General features: G+C 40.0%; 1 protein-coding gene across 2 annotated transcripts in view; it reads left to right on the top strand.

The window, feature by feature from the left end:
* Positions 1-23,517, top strand: part of BRF1 (BRF1 RNA polymerase III transcription initiation factor subunit) — a 175,684-nt gene that overhangs the window by 48,279 nt on the left and 103,888 nt on the right. For both annotated transcript variants that reach the window (XM_040602549.1, XM_040602551.1), the window contains one exon: positions 21,653-21,684. In XM_040602549.1, coding sequence (XP_040458483.1) covers positions 21,653-21,684 — 32 coding nt within the window. The remainder of the gene's footprint in view (positions 1-21,652; positions 21,685-23,517) is intronic.

Genomic DNA, 23,517 nt, shown 5'->3' with positions numbered 1-23,517 from the left:
GTCAGCATTAATGTTTTAAAGGGAAGATGGCTTACTAGCCATTAGCTGAATTTGGGAGGTTTTCCATCCTTTTGATGAGCTACCTATAAAAGCTTTAATTTATTATTCTCTTTATAAAATGTGTCTATATTATCAGTGTCAGAAGTAAAGGTATAATGCAAAAAATACATCTGAAGGAGATAGGGATTTTTAAATCCTCAAGTTTGATGGAACTGGTTGTCCCCCCCCTCCCAGGGGTTGAGGCAATGCTGAGCGTTTACAGTGACATCTGACTTCAGCTGGCACTGCCAGCGCTCTGGGCATTTCAAACTCAGGCTCTTAATTTGTTTCTTGGAATAGTAACAGTCCTCAGTTGTTTCTCTTTAATGTTTTGAACAGCTTTTCCTCCCCTACATATGTCTGAATGGAAACAAAAGACTCTTTAGCTTGTCCTGCCATTCCCAAGGGAGAGAACTTGGGAAGAGCTGGGCAGGGTGTTTGAGTGACTTACGGGCTTGGCTGTAACCCGTGGCTGCCCTAGGGTCACTCAGGAACAATGAGAGCCTGGCCAGGATTTTCCAGGTGGGATGTCAGTTTGTTTTAATCAAGGAACATTTCATTCTGTTTGTAATCCTTTTTACTGTACACAACTGTTAGAACAACTGTACAACTGGCTGCTATTTTGTTTGTAAGATTTTCCAGCGCTACCACCCGGGTGTGTTTTTTTACAGCAACATGGTAAATGTCTTTTATCCCACACAAATGCACCTTTATTTTACTGATTTGTTATTTTCCTTTGAAGCTCTCTGGAAAATGCACCCTTCTTGTAAACCAAATCCTGTCTTGTTAGAGAATAGTAAACAAAACCTTTCCCACATGAGAAGAGTCCTCACAAAGTTGCCTCGCCAGCTATCTTGTGTAAATATTCCTCTGTTTGCCTTTCAGGAAGGTTTCCCCCCCCCTTCAGTAAAGCTGATCAGTCTCTCGATGCTGGGGGGGGTTTGCCGAGCCCTTCCCACCGCCCAGGGCTGGAGCAGCCCCCACAGGCTGAGATTGCTCAGGTTATTCAGGTGGTCTTCAGCAGCTTTGTGTGGTGTCAGAGGAGAGAGGTGGGGTCCTCCTGGGGTCAGTCCAAGGCGGCCATGGGAGGCCTCTCTTCCAAGTTGTTTGCAGAAGAACCTTTCCATTAAATGTCGAATTAAAATAACATCTTAAATTTGAGCGCTGGGAGCAGAAGGCTGACAGGAGAAAGTTTGGTGCCTTGGTGGCTTTTATGTGTAAACTTGCACTGGGTGGGAAAGCATAAGGCGCTTTTCCTCCCCTGCTTCCTCTGCCCTGTGAACCTCCCTTTTGTTTGAGGGCATTGCAGGATCCCAGCAGGCAAGAAGGATTTAGGAAAAAAAATAAAAATGGGCATCTCCTCACTGAATGGGGCAGTACTTTGTTATTTCCTATTTGTCTGAAGTACTTGTGCTTTATTGCCAAGCTATTTGAATGGCTCTTGGGTTAATGTGTTTATTTTCATGTCACAGTAAGGGAAGTTGCAAGTATTTATCTTCATTTCCAGGTGCAGAACTGAGACTGTGACACATTCGAAGTTACCCAGAAAATCTGTGATGGAGTAAGGAACTGGTCTCTTTAATCCTAGATTAGGCAGCAGTTCCTGAGCCTTTCTGCCTTGCTGGCCTTTGCAAGTTCAGTTCGGCTGGTTTCCTCTCGAGCATTAGCAGGCTCTGTTGGCTTCCATACTGTCTTGGGAGGCTTTGTATAACCTTGCCATGAGAGCCTTTGATGGATACATTCTTTGTTTCCCTACTAACACTTCAAGGTCTGTCTTTGCAAGGAAAAGGGCAAGACTTCCTTTTTTATTAGAAATGAAAAATTAGATCTCCATCAATCTTTTGACCTCTACTAAAACTTCCTGGAGCCAGCAGGCCCTAGTGTTCCCAATTAAAAAGTTAACTTTTGAAATTAGGCTTTAATCAACAAAGTTTTAGAGCTCTGGTCAGGGAAGTTAATAAAACCAGTTTCTATTTCTCTTTGGTTAAGGACTTTCTTTTTAGCAACTGACCTTTTACTTTTGATTAAATAAAGTTGCATTCAAAACGTTTTGTTCAAGTGTTGAGTATGACAAGGACATAAGAGATTAAAAATGGTTTTTAAATTGCAGTTAAAATAGAATATTTACCAAAGCAAATTACTTTATTTCATTTCACCAGATTTTTTTGTGTGTGTGTGGTAAAGGACGCCAAGAACTTTCTTCATAGAAGGTTGAATAGAATAGATTATTTTCCGTTGGAAGAGACTTGCAACGATCACATAGTCTGACTGCTTCAGGGCTGACCAAAAGTTAAGGGCATTTTCCAAACACCTCTTAAACACGGACAGGCTTGGGGCATTGACCACCTCTCTAGGAAGCCTGATCCAGTGTTTGATCACCCCCTTAGTAAATAAATGTTTCCTAATGAAGCATTTGCTTGGGCTTGAAGTCTTGGGAAAGCCTTGTCCATTTCAAAATGAAGTTTTAAAATTGGAATGCTTTTGAGGGGATAGATTTTGGCTGTGAGAGTTTCAATCTGTTAATGAAGAATGGCCGTCTTAAATCGGGTGCGGCTGGTGTTGCCCCATGTTATTTGCATCTATTGCCAAATAGTTCATGTGTTTGGTTATGCCTGGCTTGTGTGATCGTGCCCATTTGGTACCACAGGAGAAAATGCTGGAGACATAGCAAAGAGGGCAGCCAGGGACAGCAATAGAAATTTAATTTTAGTACCTTAATTTCTCCCCGTCATCTGTTCCTCCAGCCAGGGTTGGAACTGCTGAATTTCAACAGCAAGGCTCATGACCTGAAGCCTGTATATCCAGTCTCCTTTTCCGTGGAGTGAAGGAGAATCATGCAACTGGCAGTACTGCCCCACAGTTTTTTTTCATATGAAGAGGCACATCTAAAGCAAGCATGCTGCTGAGAGAATGAGGTCTTTTATGATTCCTGTTGGTGGGGAAGTAAAACTTTCCATGTTCTTGTTGATGTTGTATTGATGTTGTATGCTGCATTGCGTGGCTTCATGCTCTTCCCCACTGCACCCCCTCACTGCAGGGGCTGCTCCCGGCTGTTGCCCTGTGCTCACGGGTGGGCAGCGCTGGGGCAGTGAGGCTGGAGGAGTTGGGGCTGTGTCACTCTTGGGTATCTTGCCTGGCCTCCGGTTGTATTGCAGAAGAGCTTATGTTTCCCTAGGTCCAGTGTCATATCTGTCAGTCTGCTATGGATGTCTTTATACTATCTGAAGTGATGCTGGGTACTTGAGTTGTTGGGCTTGGATCTGGTGGTTTGCAGTGTCTTTTAAAGAGAATTGCCTCTTGAGAAAAAAATAACCTGAAGCTTTTCAAACTGGTTGTATGGCCCTGCACCTGGGGGACAGGGCTGGGGAGATGGTTAGTGGTCCTCAGGTTCTCCTCTTGTCCCTTGGTGGAGGAAAGCCATAAACCTTACTTGTACATGACTCGGATGTGGCAGGACAATAGTGAGCATGATTGCTGACTACCATTATCCTGCAGGGTGCCTGGTTGCTGAAAGTCATCGAAGCTTTCCACAGGGAGACTGTAATTTTAACGTGGAGATTCAGTACTTGGGTGATTTTCTTTGTTCCTTTAAGATTCCAGAAATATAAAAGAGGAAAGGAACTTTGCATTGTGCTGTGTGTCAACTCAACATCTTACTGTTTAAATCCTTGTACTAAGTGCCCATTATGGATGCTTCAGGGAGGGAGGGGAAAAGCTGCTGTAAGTGCAGTAGTGATAATTGACCCACTTAAGAGAGCTGCTCTAATTTTGCATGTTACAGCATCCTGGAAATTCAGATAAGAATGTTGATCTCTCCAGCTAATAGGATTTCTAAATATATCATCCAAAAGAAGCAGGAGGACCGTAATTTTGCGCGCGTGTGTGTGTTCAGGCTGATGTTTTGTTTAAGAATTGCACACTCTGAAAATCTGCTTTTCTGTTAACTTGTTACTAACTCTGGATTAAAATAGTATTTGACCTCTGGTGCTGGCAAGGAAAGACCTGATCCTGCCCCATTGAATTTGCTGACGGAATTCTCACCAGCTTTTGTATAGAGGAGTGAGCAACTTTTTTCCCCTCAGGATGTTGGTACCCAGCAGGTGGCTCAAATTGTCAACTTTTCCATAATGTAGCATTAAACAAAGTATCTGTAGAGATAGAAAGGTGGCAAGGGTCACAAGATGGCCTATCAGGATTATAGATGTCATCTGGTTTTGATATTTTGGTTTGCTTTATTCATTTAAAGGAAATTTTGAACAGTGAAGGTCAAAATAATCCTCTTCTGAAATTTGACTGCAGAAATACTTTATTGTTTTACAGAGCAGAGGGTTGTAAATCCCTCTAGGCAGCTCTTTTTCACATCAGTGGGTCTGACTGCTGAAAACCATGGAGTTTGCGCTCAATAGAGCTGTTGCACCTAGATTGTTTTAAATTTTGAGATCCTTTGGCCTTGCTTATCATACCTTTCAGTGCTGGGACAAAACCAGGCATCACAGCCCCCCTTTGAAAAGAAGGGACAGGCTTTACTCTGTAGGCTTCTGGATTAGGTCCACTGAAGCCTTTGTCAGCGTGGGCTTGAATTACATTATGGGCAGGTAGAAAAGGTGTTTATTGTTTGGCAGTCCTGTGTTCCGTCACCATGTCAGGCCTTGTGCAATGCAGAAGTACTTACAGAAGAGGCATCTGAGCCAGTTTTTTAATGCATGTAATAATGGTCTGTTATTGCATACATACAAAAATAATAAATTCATTGCATGGTCTGCCCTCTTAGTAATTACATTCCAGTTTGGGGTTTCCGAACAGTTGAGACATTTGAACACTGTCATGGTAAAGATGCAACAAGGAAAGAAACAGAAGCGGGGAACAATAGAGCTACAAAGGGATCAGTAATACTAGAGTAAAAATAGGAGGGGCAGCCCTTGCCCTGAGAGGGGGTGATGCTATGAGACACGGTGACAGAGACATGGGAACTAATGAGGGGAGTGAAGGCAGGATGAGTTCTAGGTGATGGGTGGGAAATGTGATGGCAGAAGTCTCCTTCCAGTGAAATAAATACAGAGGAGGGACGATAAGGAAGGGGATCACACCTCTGATGTCTTTGACCTTCAGTGATCCTTTCATGCAGTGAAAATAAATATTTAACAATCTTCTTAAAGCTTGTTTAAAAGAGGAAATAATTAGGTGGACGCTCTGCTTAATTCAGAAGTTTATCTCTGCATCTGAATTTTGGTGCTTAGGTTAGCAAAAACAGCATTATTACTGGGTGGTGTTTTGACCTGATGGGAGCTAATACGTTGCAAACACCAGCTAAATAAAAAAACAGTGTGGTACAGCTGGTCATTGTGTAGCATCTTCTTGCTTTTGTTAGAGGATATGCTGGATGTGGTGTGGGATGTGGAGGAGACTCTTCCCTTTCCTTCCCTGCTTGCCCACCCTCGCTTAAGAAAAGAAAAAAAACCATTACTATAGGCTTTGTTTAAATAAAACCTGGTAGCAAATATGATTGATGCTTTTGATCCGGTCACTGAAAAATATTCCTGGTTGTAGCCATCTTGATTTTCTGCATTTTAGAAGTCAATTAGAAAATGAAATGCTCTCCTTCATTAAAATAATTTTGAAGATTGTGTATTTGCATTTTAATGCAGTAAGAATGATGCCTTAGAAGACAAATTCATATTATTAGTTTGAGATCAGTAATGCAAAATAGGGTGAATAAAAGCCAGTGCTTTGAGACCTGTAAGCACTTCTGTGCTTGCTATCTGCAAATAGTTTTAGCTTGAGGTCTTCTAAAACTGTGTCCACTTTCATCATATTCTTAAGTCTTATGCAGCTTTTTTCACCTTGCACTTTTTGATGTTGTAAGAACAAAGTGAATGCATATCTAAGAAACAATATTACCTTTTGAATTTGTTTTGGAAAGAACAGGATTCATTCTCATAGTTGGCCTGTCCTCCTATCTTGAAAGTGGTCTTGGTAATGACTTACATCCTAATGAAGTGTAAGTCTTTCAAAAATTGGTAAAAGTCCTTCTCAAGAGCTGTCTTATTTCTTCAGATGTTTGTCATTGGGATTTTGTTTGCATGACATAGTCTTCACACACAAACTTCATACTGAAAAAGCTTCTCAATAAAAGATTTTTAGCGTTTTGTAATCTCATGTCAAGTAAAATTGTGAGCTGAGCACTTTCTAATCTTTTCACTGTTAGCCTGCCTTTATGGTAAGTCCATGTCCTTCCTTGAAGGCAAAAGAGAATGTCTTTTAAGTTTAACTGCCAGACTGGCTCAGTATTGTTGTAAGTATGAATGATGTAATACTCGATCACATGGTGGTATGTCTGCTATTTTCTTCCCTTTGAGAGAGAGAGAGAGAGAATAATCTTTCCATCTTATCCAGTTTCAGCAGTCTGGGAAAACGGCAGCTTTAAATGAGACCCAAAACAACCAAAATCTTGATTTCTTCCAGAGCTTTGCTTTTGAAGCCAAATGTTCCCTGTGCCTTCTTTATTTTGACTTGCTAATTGGAAATAAGATGTTGAAGATAACGTGTGCTTTGAAGCTTGTGTATTGTGTATTTTATTTAGATTTAATCCTTTAAACATTTGACAATAAAACATAAATTGCGGAGCTCTCATCTTTAGATCAGCTGTAAGTGGATCATTTTAAGTTTTCAGCATCCTTCCAGTTTGGAAGAAACACAGTAGTCTCAGTGATGTTTTGACTGCATGTGTTGGTAAAGTGCTATGAGATTTGCTAATCGGTATTTTTAAATGGTGATATATAACTGTTTCTTCAATGAAGGAGCAGCTTTTCTGCTAAAAAGCTTAGCTTATGCCTTGACAGGGAGTAGAAATCAGAATGCTCTTCATATTCCTTTTATATTTATTGGTAAGCAGGAAGGAATGATGAACTATATATATTATCATATAGGAACATGATGAAAACCAAATTTTGGAAAAGGGGAAATACACAGACTGCCCACACTAACAGGATTTTTTTTCCAAAAAATTGTCTAATTTATGTTATAATCTTCTTAATTTGAAGAGAAAATTGTGCAGTAAAAATGCATATTCAGCAACAGGACATGTAATAATTGAAATGTGACAGTCTCTATTTCATAAAAACCAGAACTGCAAACTTTGCTTCTGTCTTATTGTTGGGAGAATTTCTTGCCTTATCTGTTTTACAATATTTTTCCTTCTATAATTGGTCCTTTTAACTTTTTATTGTGCTTGTAGAGAGCCTTTTGGCATTGCAGTTTCCAAGGGGAAACAAAGTTGTGATTGTCATTTCAGGTACTGTAATGTGTGGCAGAATTCTGGGACAAAGAGCTGGTGTTTCAAGTTAGACTGTAGAAAATTTGAGAGGTTACCTGAACTTGCTAGTTCTGAGAAAGCACCATGGTGTCCTTGCTTTGCAAGGATTTCGTGCCTTTCTAGCTAACTTGCATTAAAAATACACTACTTTTTTTTTTTTTTTTTTTCTTCCCTTTTTCCCCCTCCCTAATGAAGCCATGGCTCCAGAGTAATGAAGTTCTGCCTATTCAGCTCCAAAGGTTGTGAAATTATAGATGCTGTTCTGTGACTTTTCCTGTCGGGTGAAAGAGCTGGGCTGTCTGAATTGAGAATATTTCTTTTGAAATTTGCCATTGAAATCACCAGTGGACCATCCTTGATCTCCAGGGAAATGAGGAAAGAAATGTAGAATAATTGTAAGTCATTACTAAAGAAGTTGTCTTTTAAAGAGACATCTGGAGGTTTCAGCTGCTGTGTCTCAGCTGGTACCTGAAATCAGAGAATGCTCTATTTTGTACTTATCTGGAGTTGAAAGTTTGGTTTTCCCACATGAGTGCTGTTAACTTCTGCAGAATCTAAGTTGAATTTTCTCTTCTGTATGAGAATTTCTGGTCCTTAAAGGATCAGTCTTCTAGAGAATGCAACAGATGGACTGCATCTGTGCTGCTGTCTCTGAGGGACTCCCAAATCACTGCATTCTTGTCACATCTGGAGGACCCAGTTCATTGCCAATAATTATTTCCAGCACGTATTCAGATTACAGTTTTTCAGTTGAAAAATATTTTTGTCAATGTTCAGTTTAATATTTATTATCTTCCACCTCAACTCTAAGCTCTTACTGTGACAGAGGAAAGCAACTCAAGTATTGGTTGCTCTCATATTAATTCCTCAGTCTTTGAACTGGTGGCTTCCGAGTCTCAGCTGTTTCTCATAGTCATTCAATGATGAAAGAAGAGAATACTCCAGTCCTTGGGTTTTGCTGGTAACATTGGCAGCCCTCCCAGTAGAGCTGAACTGGTCACTTTCCTCCTGTTGCAACTGGCAAAGTTGGGAGCACAATCGGGAGCCAAGAATGTGGGCTGAGAAGGTGGTAGCCAGAACATGAGGACAGCCCCCCCCCCCCCCAAAAGAGCTGCAAAAGAAGTATAATGATGGAAGTGTTTCATCCCAACAGTCCTTCCTACTGACAGGTTCATAGGATGGGAGGAAGGAGAATATAGAGCATTTTCTGCCAGTTGTCCAGCAATCAGGTGTGGTACATACACTGCCTCTATAAACGTTTCCCTGTATCTGAAGGTGACGAAATATGCAGGAGATAATCCAGAAAGCTTGTGCCATATGTAGGGTTGTGGAATAATTTCGACTGGAAGGGGCCTCTGGAAGTCAATTCTCCAGTTCCCCTGCTCATGTCCTCAGTAGATTGCTGAAGCCCTGCTCAGAGTGTTGGTTGTCTCTAGCAATGGACATGTCATACTCTCTCTGGGTTTTACCACCTTCTTGGCAAAGATTTTTTTTTATTTGTCTTAATATCTAATCAGATTTTCTTTTGCTGCAACTTGTATCTGTTACCTCTTTGTTCTGTGTGTGTGTGGCTGAGAAGAATTTGGCTCCATATTCTCTATACCCTCTCACTTAAGTAGTTAAGACAGCATTAGATGTCCCCTGAAGCCTTCTCTTCTCTGGGCTGAACAAGCCCAGCTCTCAGCCATTTCTAGTATATCGCACACTCCAGCCCCTCAGCCACCTCAGTGGCCCTCCAGTCATCACTCCAGAGTGTTGGTGCTGCACTTAACCTAGACCTGAACATGGCACTCCAGGTGTAGCCTTGTAGGTAGCAAACAGAGGGCAATAACCATGTCCTTTGACTGCTGGCTGCGCTTTTGCTAGTATAGTTCAGTACATGTTTCAGCTTTCTTGATGCAAAAGAGCATCCTGCTGGCTCCTGCTCAACTTGTCCGTGGGGACCTCCAGCTCCCTTTGTGCAAGCTGTTCCTTGGCTGGTCAGTCCCAGCCCGTACTGTAGCAAGGGGTTACTCTGTCTTGAGTCTTGCCTGTGAGACTTTCAAGAAGTTCAAAGACAGATACAGCTCCTGTCAGCCTGGTTCTCCAACTTGCCAAGATCCCTCTGAATGGCAGCCTCACCTTCTGACAGATTGAGCTGTATTGACTGCTCCCCCAGCTCCCCCAGTATGACTGCATACTTGCCTAGGGCGCCTTCTGTCTTGCTGTCTCCTTGCTAATTGAGACAGTGTTGCCCCTGAGGGATGCCTGCGGTAACTGTCTGCTAGCTGGACTTTGTACTATTCATCACAGCCCTTCAAACTTGGCAGTCCAGCTGATTTTATGCTTACCTTCTAGGCCAGCAAGCCAAACCATAATGTCTCAACAATCTGGCTTTAAGAACACCATGGAGGACCGTGTCTTCAGCTTTGCTGAAGTCAAGATAAGCAGCATCCACCACAGTGCCAGTTTCCCCTGAGCCCATGTCGATCAGGGTGCCGTGGAAGACTGATGGGTAGGTGACACTTTGCTCAGGGGTGCAGCTGAATTATCTTTCCACTTGGCAGTTTAAGTGTTTGGCTAGTGTTATAGTACGGAGAGTTTCTCTTTGCTCAGAGCCCAGAGTGATCCATCTTATGGTGGGTGACACAATGACAGGTGCTTATTGATATGTTTTTTTTAAATTATTGGGGTTTTTTTAGAGCTGGTGATTAAAGCCTCTTGCTGATTTGCAGGAAACCCAGATTTGCTTCTGTAAGGGGAGTTAAAAGCTGAGAGGCTAATCGGGGCCAAGCCCTGCCTGTTCTCCTTCTGAAGCTGTTGCTGCCGTGTGATCTGAAATGTAGGAATTGTGGGACCAGAAGAAAAGCAAATAAGTAGAAGCTTTTGTAGGTGAATGGCCAGGCTTTGAAAGAGGGTGTGTACCTTGTTCAGCTTCTTTCTCTTAGGTTATTTCTGTGTCTGTCTTTGGTGGTTTTTTTAACTGATGTATTTATTACATATTATTGTATTGACCTAATATGTAACCAGTCCTGCCAGCAGGACTGTAACTCCAGTTTGCTTCCTCCTAGCTGAGGGTCCTGGTGATGGAGGTATAGAATCTGTAGCATTTTATGAAGGTCAGTATTACAATCCCCATCTTCTGGGTGGAGAAACTGAGGCACAGAAGGGAAGCAAAATTACTTGCTCATCAAGGTAGTAGTAGGATGTAGATATGTTTGTGCTTCATGTGTGTCTATACCTCATACTGCTGCCTCCCACAACATAGGAGTCCTGTTCTACATACTACTATTTGATTTTGCTAAGACCCTGGAATATACTTTTTCAAGTATATTGGCTAAACTCCTTGGAATTTTTAGCTAAAATTGTGAAGAGGAGCACGTTCTGCAGGCTCACTAGCCATGGTGTCGTACTGAGCTTGTTATCAAAATCCTAGGCTGATGGGGAAAAAAAGTTATCATTCTTGAAAGCCTTGCAAATAAGACACAATCAGCAAGCAGCTGTAAACACAAACCCCACAATAGCATTCTCCGTTGTTGTTCGGAGCAGAGCTGTATTTTAGGAGCTTGGCATCAGCACATTGTAGAATGTTATTTGAAATTACACCACTAGGTTACAATAAAACGACTGCAAGACTGTGTTCAAGGAGTCTAAGGAGATCTTTCCCAGCGTATCACTGGCAGTTTTTATTTTCCCAGAGGCAGATGATATGTACACCATTACTGATTATTTTTTTTTCATTCTCTCATGAAGAATTCCAGCAGCTGAGATAAGTTTACAGCTTCTTAAAAACTGATAATGAATGAGCAGTCTCTGTGCTGTAAGAAAGACAGGAGATAAGTGCTTGCCATTGCTACAGCATTCAAAAGAAGATAATACAGGGATAAAAGTTTAACATGACACTTCAGGAAAATATTCCTCGTTTTCCATCTTGATTAAAACCATTTAATGAAGGTTGTTAACTTTTAAGAATGTGAGAAGTTTCATTTGCAAGTAAATTAACTTCAGTGTATTCACTAACGGATGCTGTGCAACATTGTCTTGTGATGCTTTGGGAGTTCCTGACTGAGGTATATATGGGCAGTAATGCCAAACAGAATTGCAGGATCCATGACCAGTGGAGAATTGTAGCAGACTGCTTACTGAAGACCTGAGTTTTCAGTAGGATATTGGTATGTGTATTCTGGCCTCTTCCTACCCTCCTCTTCCCCCACATGCCTTGCCCCAATGAAGGGGTTTCCTTTTGCTCCTTAAGGATCCCTTCATAGAGATGAGTAACCAGTAACAAGGAATTAACACTTGCTTTATCTTTTTTGACACTGAGAATTTATTTACTAAATGTATTTACAAAGTGATTTTAGAGTAAATTGGTGAAAAATTGAATTAAATATTAAACTGGATAAAGGATGTTAAAGTTGTTACAGGAGCTTCTTAGCTATGTGTTTTGGATAATAGAGGCGTGAAAATTAGGGCTGGCATACTTGCAAGGGGGACTGAATCTGTGATAATGCATTTAATCTCTTTAAGGCACTGAGGATGTCACTTAGCTCTTAAGCTTTTTTTGCATGTTTTGGATGGGGACAAATATCTATGTTGATTTGCATATCATAAACCCACTAGTTAGATCAGGATGTTGCATTAAGACAGGATGTAGTTTGGGCCTTTCAAAGGCAGGGAGATGGTCTGAAAAGTAATTGTTGACCGTAACATTAGTTATCTACTAGAAGATTATACCTAAAGTACATTTGAAGGCTTGTTTCTCTGACCCTTTCAGGAGACTCTGGGGACCCCAGAGTCAAAATGCATATTATAATAGTAAAATAATCAGAAGGTTTCAGAGCATTTTGGCAACAGTTTCCCCTTCCTTGATTTCATTATAAAAACATGATAAAGATGAAATGTGTTTTGTGGGATGGTGGCAAAAATGGAAACAGAAACCCAGTGTCCTGAGGCACGGCCTAGAGTGCCCCTGGGCTATGGCTTTCAATTTCTTGGGGAAAAACTGATCCCTAAAGGAAAGCATTTATTTCGCACCCTTTCATGTAGATAAAATCCAAAGTGGATCAAACGTCTGGGACTGTATTTTCCCTGCTTAGTAGATAATCTTAAAGATTTAGTCTTGTAATTGAACACTCTGAAAAGTTAGCTACCTTAAAATCTCAGACATGTCATCTTTCTTCTGTGCCATGTCAACTCCCTCCACCTGCTGTACTGTACTCGATCAAGGACCAAATGTAATCTTTTTCTAGGGGCAACTTTTCAAGATATAAGCTTGCTTTAAATTTAGAATCCAGTATATTATATCCTTGAAGGGGAATGTGTCATTCTGAGTATTGTATCCATTTCAAAGTATGATGCATCGCTTATCTCTGGCCCTTAAAGGTATTTAAAATTGGTATTTGCTATTTTTAAAATTAGAAAAACTGTTGTGGTTCATTGTTTGTTTGTTTGTTTTTTTTTGTTTTATTTTTTTGTTTGGGTTTTTTGTAAGTTCTTGAGCCCTGTTCAGTTGTGCTCTCAGGAAGCGAAGGTATCTTCTCACCTTTCCAGCTAAAGGTAGTCTCTCCTTTGTGTATTGCTGTGAAGTAGATGTGAAGACATATTGTGTATATGTGTATTGTGTTGCATATTGTGTATTGTTCAGAGGTTGGTAAATTCAGATGTGCTAACTCAGTTTTTTTCTGTCTGTTACCATATCCAAAGATACCCGGATAACTGTCCGAGCAGGTAGTTCAAGTTTTCTACTCCCATACTGCTAAATAAACCTCCCTTGAACACTCTTAGAGTGGTACGATAAAGCGTGGCCTGTGCAAGATACGTTGTTCTATATTTGCTGAAATGCTTTATTAGTAACTCATTTGGGTAAGCTGCTACTTATGATCCATAAGGCAAGCCCAGTTTAGAAAATGTAACTCTTTAATAAAAATCAAATTCTGTATAACCTTGTGTTATGACTTATGTAGGCTTCTGCTACAGTGAACATGTAGAAATCCTTTTTTTATATGTAGTGTAGGCATTTCTTAAAGTGAAAGCATGCGTTGAGGATTTTTCAACCCACTGATGCAGTGCATTAGTTTAGCACCATGGTTTCCTTTTTATTTTACTGAAAATGACTAAACAGACTGCTTTGAGCAGTTTAGCTAGTGTAAAAGTGGCATGTTGTCCTGACTTCCAAGCACTGCTGATAGCTAGTCCTAAGCTCCTGGTTTTCAGCTCTGTGCACCGTTTAAGTTCTGTAACCAAGACAGGTGATTGGGGAAGTTATTGTGAGTTACTGCAATGCCTTTAATCAAACTTGATTTGATTACTACGAGACTAGCAATTAACAGTTTGGTAGCACTTGTGAAAGCAGTGCTCAGTCTGTGCCCTGGGAGAGAGCCAGCCGCAGCCTTGAAGCCATCATGCCTGGCGTTTCCCAATGGAGTGCAGTATATGTGTGGGAGGGTGGGAATGCAGAGCTCTCCCACCTGCTGAGGAGAGGTTTTCTGATCAACTGGAATACACTGGTAGGGGGAAAGGCCCCCTGTACCGCCTGCTTTCTGAATACAAGGGCCCCCTTTGGTGCCGGGCAGTTAAGTATCCAGTCCGTGTCATGAGAGAGGTTTCTACTCTTAGGTGCCTGCAGGCTTCTGATACAGAGGGGCTTATTCTGTCCTAGTGTTACATGACATATGCTGATACGGTTCTCTTGAACGCCTCTGAGAATGGGAGCTTTAACACATCCGATTGTTGTACTTCCCACCAAAGGCCATTAAGGATTCAGCAGCCTCAGAATGGCAGGGAAGTGATTCATTTTTTTTGAAGCCGTGCTTTTTCTTAAAACAAAGGCTCTAGTGTCAGAAATCTTCTGCTAAATGAGGGGCACTTACATGTAAGATACCAGATAATGCCTATGCACAGATAAATCAAGTTCACAGGTACTGGCAGGAAAGCAACACCTGAATTTCTGTGCAAACTCTGGCGTATCCCGGTGCTGGGTACAGCAGCTGCCACGCTCCCGTCCCAGCAAAGGTCTGTTGAGATAATTCTCTGAGGAGCACTTAATACCGGTGCATTAGACTCAGTATGTGTATGAAAGCAAAGATTTACCGCATGGCTTCAAGCATCGAAAATGTAAAACATTCTGTATCTACAGAATCTGGTTTTGTTCTGGTTTAATTGAGCACTGAAATGCTACTTTTTGAAGAGTATAGCTGGGTGTTTGTAGTGGGTAAAGCAGAGCAGTACTATGATGAACTTTTGCACAGGAACTCTGTATGTACTTAAAATAAGGAAGGTGTTACCAGTTTTTTAAGATTTTGATTTACTGTAAAGCAGGTATTCCACAGGCTTTTGCTCCTTAGTTGTTTTAAGGTTTCTCTTTCAGATAAGGAAGTCTTTGTGTTTTGGAGCAAGCTGGGGAGAACTCTGCAAACATTGACTTTAAAGAGAAATTTGAGAAGGTGGGATGGGTGACCGAGAGATTGTCTCAGGCTCTAGTTCTGATGAATGCTTTAAGCTAGCGTGAGCTGGCACAGCTTCAGAAAGAAGTCATCTTGCTTTGCCCTTGTCTGCTCAGTCCTCCCCCAGTCCATCCTCTGCCTTCTATCAGCCCAGGTGTTCCTACAGTTACATGGGAAGAGGGGAGTTAAACCAGCTGAAAGGGGGGTGGTAGGCAGAAAAAAAGAAAAACCACTGACTTCAGACAGTTCCCTAGGCTGGTTTGCAACGTTGCTGCACAAATACCAGCCTGGGGATGGTAATGGGCCAGAATCTAGCCAGTTTGGGGCAGGCTGGCTGAGATTATTCTGGCTGGGGTTGTGTGTGTGTGGTTTTTTTGTTTTGGTTTTTTTGGGGGGGGGCTATTCTTTTTCTTTTTTGCATCTTTCCAAACTCTTCCATTTGGAGTTTTTTGAAAAATGGAGTGTCAGGCTCATGACAGTGCTGGTTGTCCTTTGCCACCTCTGAGCAGGTGGTGATTTTTCTCTGCATCTAGTTTCTCTGTCTCAGCCGGCTGTTTCACGTTTCCAAATGTGTGTGTGTTGCTGCTGTGCTGAATTCCCGATTGTCATCTCAGCATCATTCTTCCAGGTCCGCACCTCTGAGTTTTGTGAAACTTTTCCTTCGCTGTCAGTACAAGAGTCATGACCTTTACAGATTTTGTACATGGGGGAAAAGAGAGAGAACTGAATTTCTTTATGTTTACGTAAATCTTTACTGTTGGTGTCCTCCTTCCCAGCTGCTTTTTTTTATGCCTACTTTATTATCAAATAGTTGTTCTGTGCAGATTTTTGAACTGTGCAATTTCATAGCTGCTTATATGTTTGAACTCTTCAGACACAGGATGTTTTCTGCAGTGGTTTTACTATTTACTCTGTTTCTTTTTCCCTTCCAGCTTGAGCTTTGCTCCTTTCCTGGTGCCTCTCTCCCATTCTTGTCTGCCAGCCCCACTCTTCTTCTGAGTTCTTCCTTAAACCTTGCTTCTCCTAGCAACCTCTCTTGTTTTCCCTCACCAGCGCTTCTTCAATTTACTATGGAGGGAATGAGGTCTCTCTTTCTTGTTTGGAGACTTTTTGTTGTCTGAGTATAGCCAACTGTTTGTTTATACATGGTCACATCATCCAGGTTGAAGATTAACCTCATGTCTCTCAAAACTTCTAAATTAGTATTTACATTTTCATTCTATGCCTAAATTTTCTTTTCCCAGAGCAAATATACTAACTAGATTATCTTTCAGTAGCTTTTACAGGATATTCTTTGCATATTTTATCCATTTGATGTCCTGAATAATTGCAAGTTAACTGCGCAAGCATTTTGGGACAAGAAATGTTTTTTGTTGTGTGGGGTTTTTTGGTTTTTTTTTACTTTTTTTGGTTGTGTTGTGTTATAAATTTACATGCAACTATGTAAATACTTTGCAAATAGCCCACAAAGCAGGTTATTTACTTGCAGTCAGTAGCACTAGGAAGACAGCCTAGCCCCGATGCTTTGAAGATCATATTCTCTAAGGGCAGTGTTTTCAAAAGTGCTGAATGCTCGCTGCATATTCAGCTAGCCTGGCATACTTTTGAAAATGTTCCTCTAAATGGGAATGACTCTGAAAACAATTATTAAGAAAAGCTACAGCATTAATTTAGTGAAGGCTGAACTGTATGTGCATTGGGGAGTCTGAAGGTTGGTACAGCTTGCAGGCGTTGGATCCATCCAGTCTTAACTGGCTGTGGCGCCAGCCAGCAGCCCAGTTGCCCTAGATTTTGTCTACAGTCACTGGAGATAGAGGAGGGGAGAACTGGTGTCAGAGGCTAATTCGGATCTTGGGTGAGACAGAAAGCTACACTTCCAACCCTTTCAGTTAATGCCATGAAACCAGGCAGGCTGAATGCAGCCCAAAATGCCTGTCTCCTTTTTCATAGTCTGCCTAGGTGGTTGTATGATGCTGAATTACTGCTGCTGAATTATTGCTGCTGCCTTTGTCCTAGCTAGGAAGATAGTGACATTGCACATGTTGAAAGGGAAGTGCTAGAGGAACATCCGGATTTACCTGTGGAAGGATTGTGGTGCTGCTTTTTGTCCTTAAGTTGGGGATTTTAGAGTACAGATTAAAGAGAAATACGGTTTTATGAAACACAGACATGCAGCTGTGTGCAAAGACGGAAAAAGCCCAAAACCCACAGACCAAACTGCAATTTTTTTTTAATCATGCATTGATCTACACATAAAGATAGCTTTTTATAAAAATGGCATTTGTGTTTACCAGTTTGATTTGTTAAATGCTGTTTTTATTTGTATACTTGACTGGAGCCTGTGCTATGTGGGCTTCCTTGCACAGACAAAATTGCAAACTTAAACTTTGGAAACTGGCTCTGTAGGATTTCAGCCTCAAGGCAAAGCTTTTATTAGAGTTATCAGAAATGAGTTTTCTACAAAAGCGTTGGTTTTGGTGGTTATCTTCCAATCGTTTTAGTTCAGTGTCATTGGGAAGAGAAATGTTTACTTTAAACAATTAGCGCTGTCAGTCAGTTTTAATTAATTGCTAATTAAAGTGGTGAAAGATTGTAAAGCAGCAGAGATAATCGTGATAAGCTGTAGTCAGAAAATCACTTGGTGTATGAAAACATGGAAAGGGGAGTTTGTGAATTGGGTGTTGAACTGAAAGGTGGAAAACTGGGTTCGGGGCCAGCCAAATGCTGTCACTAGTTCTTCACCCTGGTATCACTCTGTGTCTGTCTTCCCTTTTGTCTTACTGTGTGTGTTACTGTAAGTGCTTCTGGGAAGTTCTTATCTCTTATGTAGCTTATACAGAACCCTGACGTTGAAATTGCAAATATTTCATTTCATTTAGAACTTGAAGAAAATTTGTTTCACTGTTCAGCAAATTGGTGTTTTATTTTTTGCTTTTCAGTCAGATTTCCTATTAAGCTTTGCTTTTTTGTTTGCAGCCAGTTGAATTGCTCTGGTTGAGTACAGAGAATGACTTTATGTTTAAATAATTTAGAAATTTAATGACTGTGGTTTTAGTTTTTGATAGAAACAGAAAGCATTTTAGCTTCAGCTGAAAAAAGGTAATGCTTCATTAGTGGTCAGCATGGCTGTTACGGATGTCAGATTTCTGCTGAGAGGCTTGCAGTCATGATTCTTGGGCATTTGTTCTCTTTCCGTGGGATGGCTGATTTTGTAGTAAACTTGTAAAAATAAGTAAAAAATGTTCTGAGGATAACTTACAAAACCTAAGTAAATACTAGACTCTGTCTCCTCTGCACTGCTTTTTTGTGCCTGTATCTCCCAGATATGACATGCTACGTAGTGGAAGAATTTTGACTCAATAGCATGAAATAATCTGTTTGAAGGTTTCCTGATTATTGTAGGTTGTCAGACACTAAAATACAGATTAATTTTTGTAATTTTTTTTTTAGGACTGGGAACAACTGCATTGCAAATTATAGTTGTTATTTTAAAAGCATCTTCTACAATTTATTCCTGCATCTCTCTATATAAACTTTGACAAATGCCAGTTTTACTTCCTGCTAAATGTTAGTATTGAAAACCAAGGGGTTTTCACTACAGTATTTGCTGTGTACAAGTACTTTAGGATAGCTGGAATATGTAAAATGTAGGTCTATCTGAAGTACAAATGCAAGCTTGTTTTGGTATTTTGGGTTTTAGGTTTCCGGTAGTATTCATTTAATCATGAACTTTTTGTTTCCTCTGGTGCTGGAATGAGATCATTATTGTTGTGATTCACGGTGCTTTCACATAATCCACAGATTACTAGATTATAAAGGCAAAAAAGGGAGTGTTCTGGCCACTCGGTCTGACCTCTTGCATCATATTGGTCAAAGGATTCCCTTGAATTAAATCTCCTGAAGTGAAGACTTTAGACTCATCTTGTTTTGATTTATAAGTTTCTAGTGATGGACAGTCAATTGCCTACCTTGTTGAAACTGATTTCAAGAATGAATAGCAAAGGAAAAACAGTTGAAACTGTTAAAGCTTTTTTCTCCTTTTTTTTTTTTTTTTAATTTGGGTGCATTTATAACCTAAGTTCCCTTGTGTTTGTCCTGTTATTTTGTATGTGTATATCTACCATATCAGTAGCTTTCTGTCCCTTTCAGAACTTTCCATGTGCTAGCAGGCTCTGTATGTAAAATCATCATTGTTTTCTTTCAGCCTCAAAGAAAACATCGATCTTATGATTGTATAATTTTTGAATTCATAGTACGTATTATCTGCTGTTTTCAGCTGTTGTTGTACGTTCTCCCGAACTGTTCCAACTCTGAAAAGGAGTTTGAAAACAACTGCCTGTTTTTACAACTACTTCCTGCTGATAATTGTGCTCACAATATTCATAGTAGAGGCCAACCCATTGCTACTGCATGACTCAAATTTCCCCTTTGCTTTTGCTTCACTGTAGCAGCTACCCGTCTAAACAGGCAGAGAGATTGCTGGAGGCTACCTTAAATGAAATCCAGAAATGCCACATTTTTACTGTGACCTTTGCTTTTACAATTTCAGTGGACACTTGAACTAACTTCTCTAAGGAGCAAAGCAACTGTATGTTAAAGCATCTATGGTGTAGCTCTAAATTGCTTCAGAGTTGCCTGAACCCTGCAAGTGAATTTCCTATCTGCTTAGCTCTGATCTTATGTCATTATAAATGCATACAATGCTCTCTTGTTTCTTCTCACTTGGACAAAATGTGTGGGTGTTCTTGGTTTTGTTTTTTGTTTCCCCCAGCCCGTTACAGTGATAAAGCCTGGGCACCTGTAATGTGTTACGTTTAGGTCTTCCATCAGAGTGTTTTTTAACAGTTTCAGGAGGATGAAGAACACTCTGGTATACAGATTTCATGACTGTAACTGAAATGTCTAGGTTAGAAAAGTAGCTCTCTGGCTCACCTAAGATGTGAGTTAGTGTTTGGCACTGATGCTGTCTTTCTGGCTCCTCCTCTGTCTCCGGTGACAGCACTGGCTCTGGGACCACTCTGTTGCTCACTTCAGTGCCTCAATAACTTACAAGCCGCATTATTATTATTATTATTATTATTATTATTATTATTATTATTATTATTATTATTATTATTTGTTCTTGTTGTGTTTTTTCTAAGTTATGACAGAATCTATCAGATAAGAGTGATAATTTTGTTTATCTCAGTGGTGAAGGTGTCTCAGGGTGAGCGTAAGGTAACCAGACACTTCAGGTCAGTAATGAACTAGGAACGTTTTCAAATATAGTATAGTTCTCAAGCATAAAATTGGTGTCATGTTTTCTTTCTAGGTCTGTTAGATAAGCTGACGGTTATGGTTTCTTGGCAATTGCATTATTATTCTATTTTCTCCTTTCTTGCTACTTTGACCAAAAAGTTGCATTGAATTCAGTATTGCTCTGCATAGATTTCTAAGCTATGTATTTTACAGGTTGGTTTTGTTAGCAATTTCCTTACTGGGTTAAAATTTAAGATTACTTTACTGTCTTGCGTAATACTGTCTATAATGGATTTTGGATTTTTTCAGAGACATGTTGAGTTTTCAGCTAATTAAATATCCAGCTATGCTGTATTTTTTAATGCTAAAATTACATTTCACCAAATAATATTAACATAACATATTGAATTTTATAACAGATTTGGAGTACTAAATTCTTACAATTTCAAATGCAAACTAAGGATAGAAATATTCAAGGATAAAAATTCGTAGCGAGGCAAATGTTTATGTATAAACTGATAACAGTATCAGAATTATTCACCTTCCATGGCTGATAATATTTAGGAGAAACATTTACTATATTACTCTGGCATACTTCAGTAACATAATATGTGTGTTACCATAATGAACCAAACGTACCGATGTCCCTGTATTCTTTTTAATACTGGATTTTTTAACATGTATGTGCATTTATGTATGTAGCACCCTCACACACGTGTTTTCTTTGCCTGCCTCACTCTCTCTTCTCTCAGACTTTACTTCGACGCTCTTTTTAATGGTAAAACCGGAACACCTTTACAGTGTGTAAGTCACACCCGAGTAGCTGATAGGAGATCCAGCATGTGTTCTGATAGCAGCAAGAAGGCTACCTTTGCACCTTAAGCTTAATGCTGCTTGGCTTTTTTCTTTTCTTATGTACTGTTACACAGTGTATTTCTAAGCATGCTTGCTTTCAGTAAAATCTAATGGAGACTTGTAGTGCTTTCTGCTTGTTGTTGGCTATTATGAGTTCCAAGTGTGCCCATAATGAGTAGTAGATGGTGACCTAGTATTTTTGCAGCAACGTAGGATATGATAGATGGAGTCAAAACTCTAAGGTAACAGCTGATTTGCTTGGTGAGAGAAGAGAGTAGCCAAAGCAGCTTTCTCTTCCCAGTTCTTTGACAGGTCCCAATAGAAGAGGACAAAAGAAACTTACTGCTGCTTTTTAGTTTGCTCTTCCACCTGTTTTTCGGGGAACCTGGGCTCCTAAAGTGGGATAGAAGACTACTGATGCTTTATGTTCTTAAATGAAGTGCAATAAACTATCTTCCTGCTATTTTTTTTATCATTGGGTCTTTCTTAGGCTGCAGTATATGGTATTTTAAGTCACACAAGGTGTTGGTTTGTCCTTTGAGACTATCACTCCACATAAACAACTTGTGCGGTAAATGCAGTGAGTGCTGGCAGGACTTTTTGGGGGACCTGAACTGTTAGCTGCATACGACTGTTAGCAGAAGTGGTACATCAAAGTACTTAATCTGTATTTGGTTTCTTTGACAGTTAAACCTGGGTTTATTTCTTCCTTTTTTTGTGGTTGCTAATGAAACTAAGAAACGCTGTCACATTCAACAAGCATGTGTATTCCTTGACTTCTTCACAGACATGTTACTTGATCTCAGTGACCTTCTTCAGGTATTGTATCTCTTTTTATTTGAAACTTCTGTTGAATTGTTGAAGTTTAAAATTCATTGCAAGCAGAGAGCTGTCAGTGTGGGCTGCTCGGGATGTTTCAATTTCTCTCTAAAAATTTTGAATTGGAAAATCACTGGGTTTGTAAATCTCAGTAACATTACATGTCAAAAATGTTAATGCTACAAATAATGTATCAAGGGTTAGTGTGATCCTTTCGTCGGGATTCAGAGTCACTGCAATGGCATAGGGTCAGATGTTACATTTTTAAAACAACAGTTGTTGAAGACAGGTAATTTTTTTTCTAGATAATACTGTGTAAATGGGTTAGTGCACTACAGAGATGTGTTCTATGAAATGTATTTTGAGAGAAATGCATACTTGCTCTGTGTGTGGAAAGAGAAAGCTCTACTGACATATGCTGTCTTACCCTCATTCTCCATGTTACAACTGTTTTACATATAATGTGAGTAGGTTAGTTGCATCTATTTTTGTCCTCCCAGCTGTCTTGGTAAATGGCATCCCTCTGAAGACTATTTATTGCTTGAAGCAATCTGCTGCAATTGCAATAATCAAATGAATTTTTAATTCTTAAAATCAGTAACTTTTTTCTGAACTCTTATTGAATTATCTTGATTACTTATAACCAAATACTGCATGTGTAGAATGGGAGGCATAATTACATAGTGTGAAGAATAAGAGGTATCTGTTAAAGAAAAAAAAAATCTGTTGTCTGTTCCTGCTGACAGGAAAGAGTGAATGATTTGTCTTTTTGCCTCTGTACATTCCAGCCAGAAAAGGTGTCAGGATGGGAGCATATGAGGACCAGAAGGTTAAAGATTGGTAAATAAAAAGATGGGAGAGACAGAAATAGATTAGTAGTAGGGAAATAATCAACCCCGGAAAGAAGAAAAATGCAAAATGTCAGTATAATGATCTGTATTTATGCACTTAACTGTGTGAAGACTTCTGATGTGTTCTACTTTATAGCTTCTTAAGATGAATCTGAGCAAACAGGAATGTTAAATGTTACTGTTAACTGGAGCTAGCTAGAAAGTCCTGTTTGAGAACGTATAAATGAGCTTTTCAGGTCCTAGCTTGACTTCTCCTCCACCCTGAGTTTGTTTAAAACAAAAACCAAAAAAACCCAACAAAAAACTTGGTGGCCAAACATTTATGGCCCAGGCAGAAAACTTCATTACATTCTGCTCTAGATCAGCCTTTGCCCATAGATAGTGTGCCTAAAAATGAAAAGCAATTAGTTCATTAGATTGTATATATTACCTTGAAGTGCCTTTTTCCAAGGACAGCTCTCCCATCCTGAAGTTGGGATGTGAATGCCATGAAAGAAAAAGAAAGGTTATTAGCTGTAGCAGTAGTGGGAGTGGTGCTATCTTTCCAAAATAGTTTACTTGTTCAGACTCATCTGTACAAAATATGTCATGCTGGTTCAGGTAACTGTTTTTTCTTGGTAAAATGAGAAAGGTGTCAATTCTATATCAGGAAAAAAAATCACATCTGAAAGTCTAAAAAAATTAGTTACTGCTGACCTTCACCAACTCTTGCTTAGATGCTAACAGCAAATTTTGAGATTGTTCTTCTGAACGTTCTACTTGATGCAGCTCAGTTGCTGTGGGGGGCAGGGAGAGGCATAACGACCTTTTGTGTGTTGCTTCATCTAAAAGCAAATAAATAAAAACCCCCAAACTTTAACTCTAGCTACCAGCAAAAAAGATAAATGAAAACCTGTGAAACAGGCTGTCCATTGTTCCCTTTTGCCAACCTGCAGCTGGAAAGAATATTAGCTGTGCCATTCTTCGTCCCACTGATGGCACC

Source organism: Falco naumanni, chromosome 7, assembly GCF_017639655.2.
Source record: "Falco naumanni isolate bFalNau1 chromosome 7, bFalNau1.pat, whole genome shotgun sequence".
Classification (NCBI taxonomy): Eukaryota; Metazoa; Chordata; class Aves; order Falconiformes; family Falconidae; genus Falco; species Falco naumanni.
This window is presented reverse-complemented; position numbering and strand designations above follow the sequence as displayed.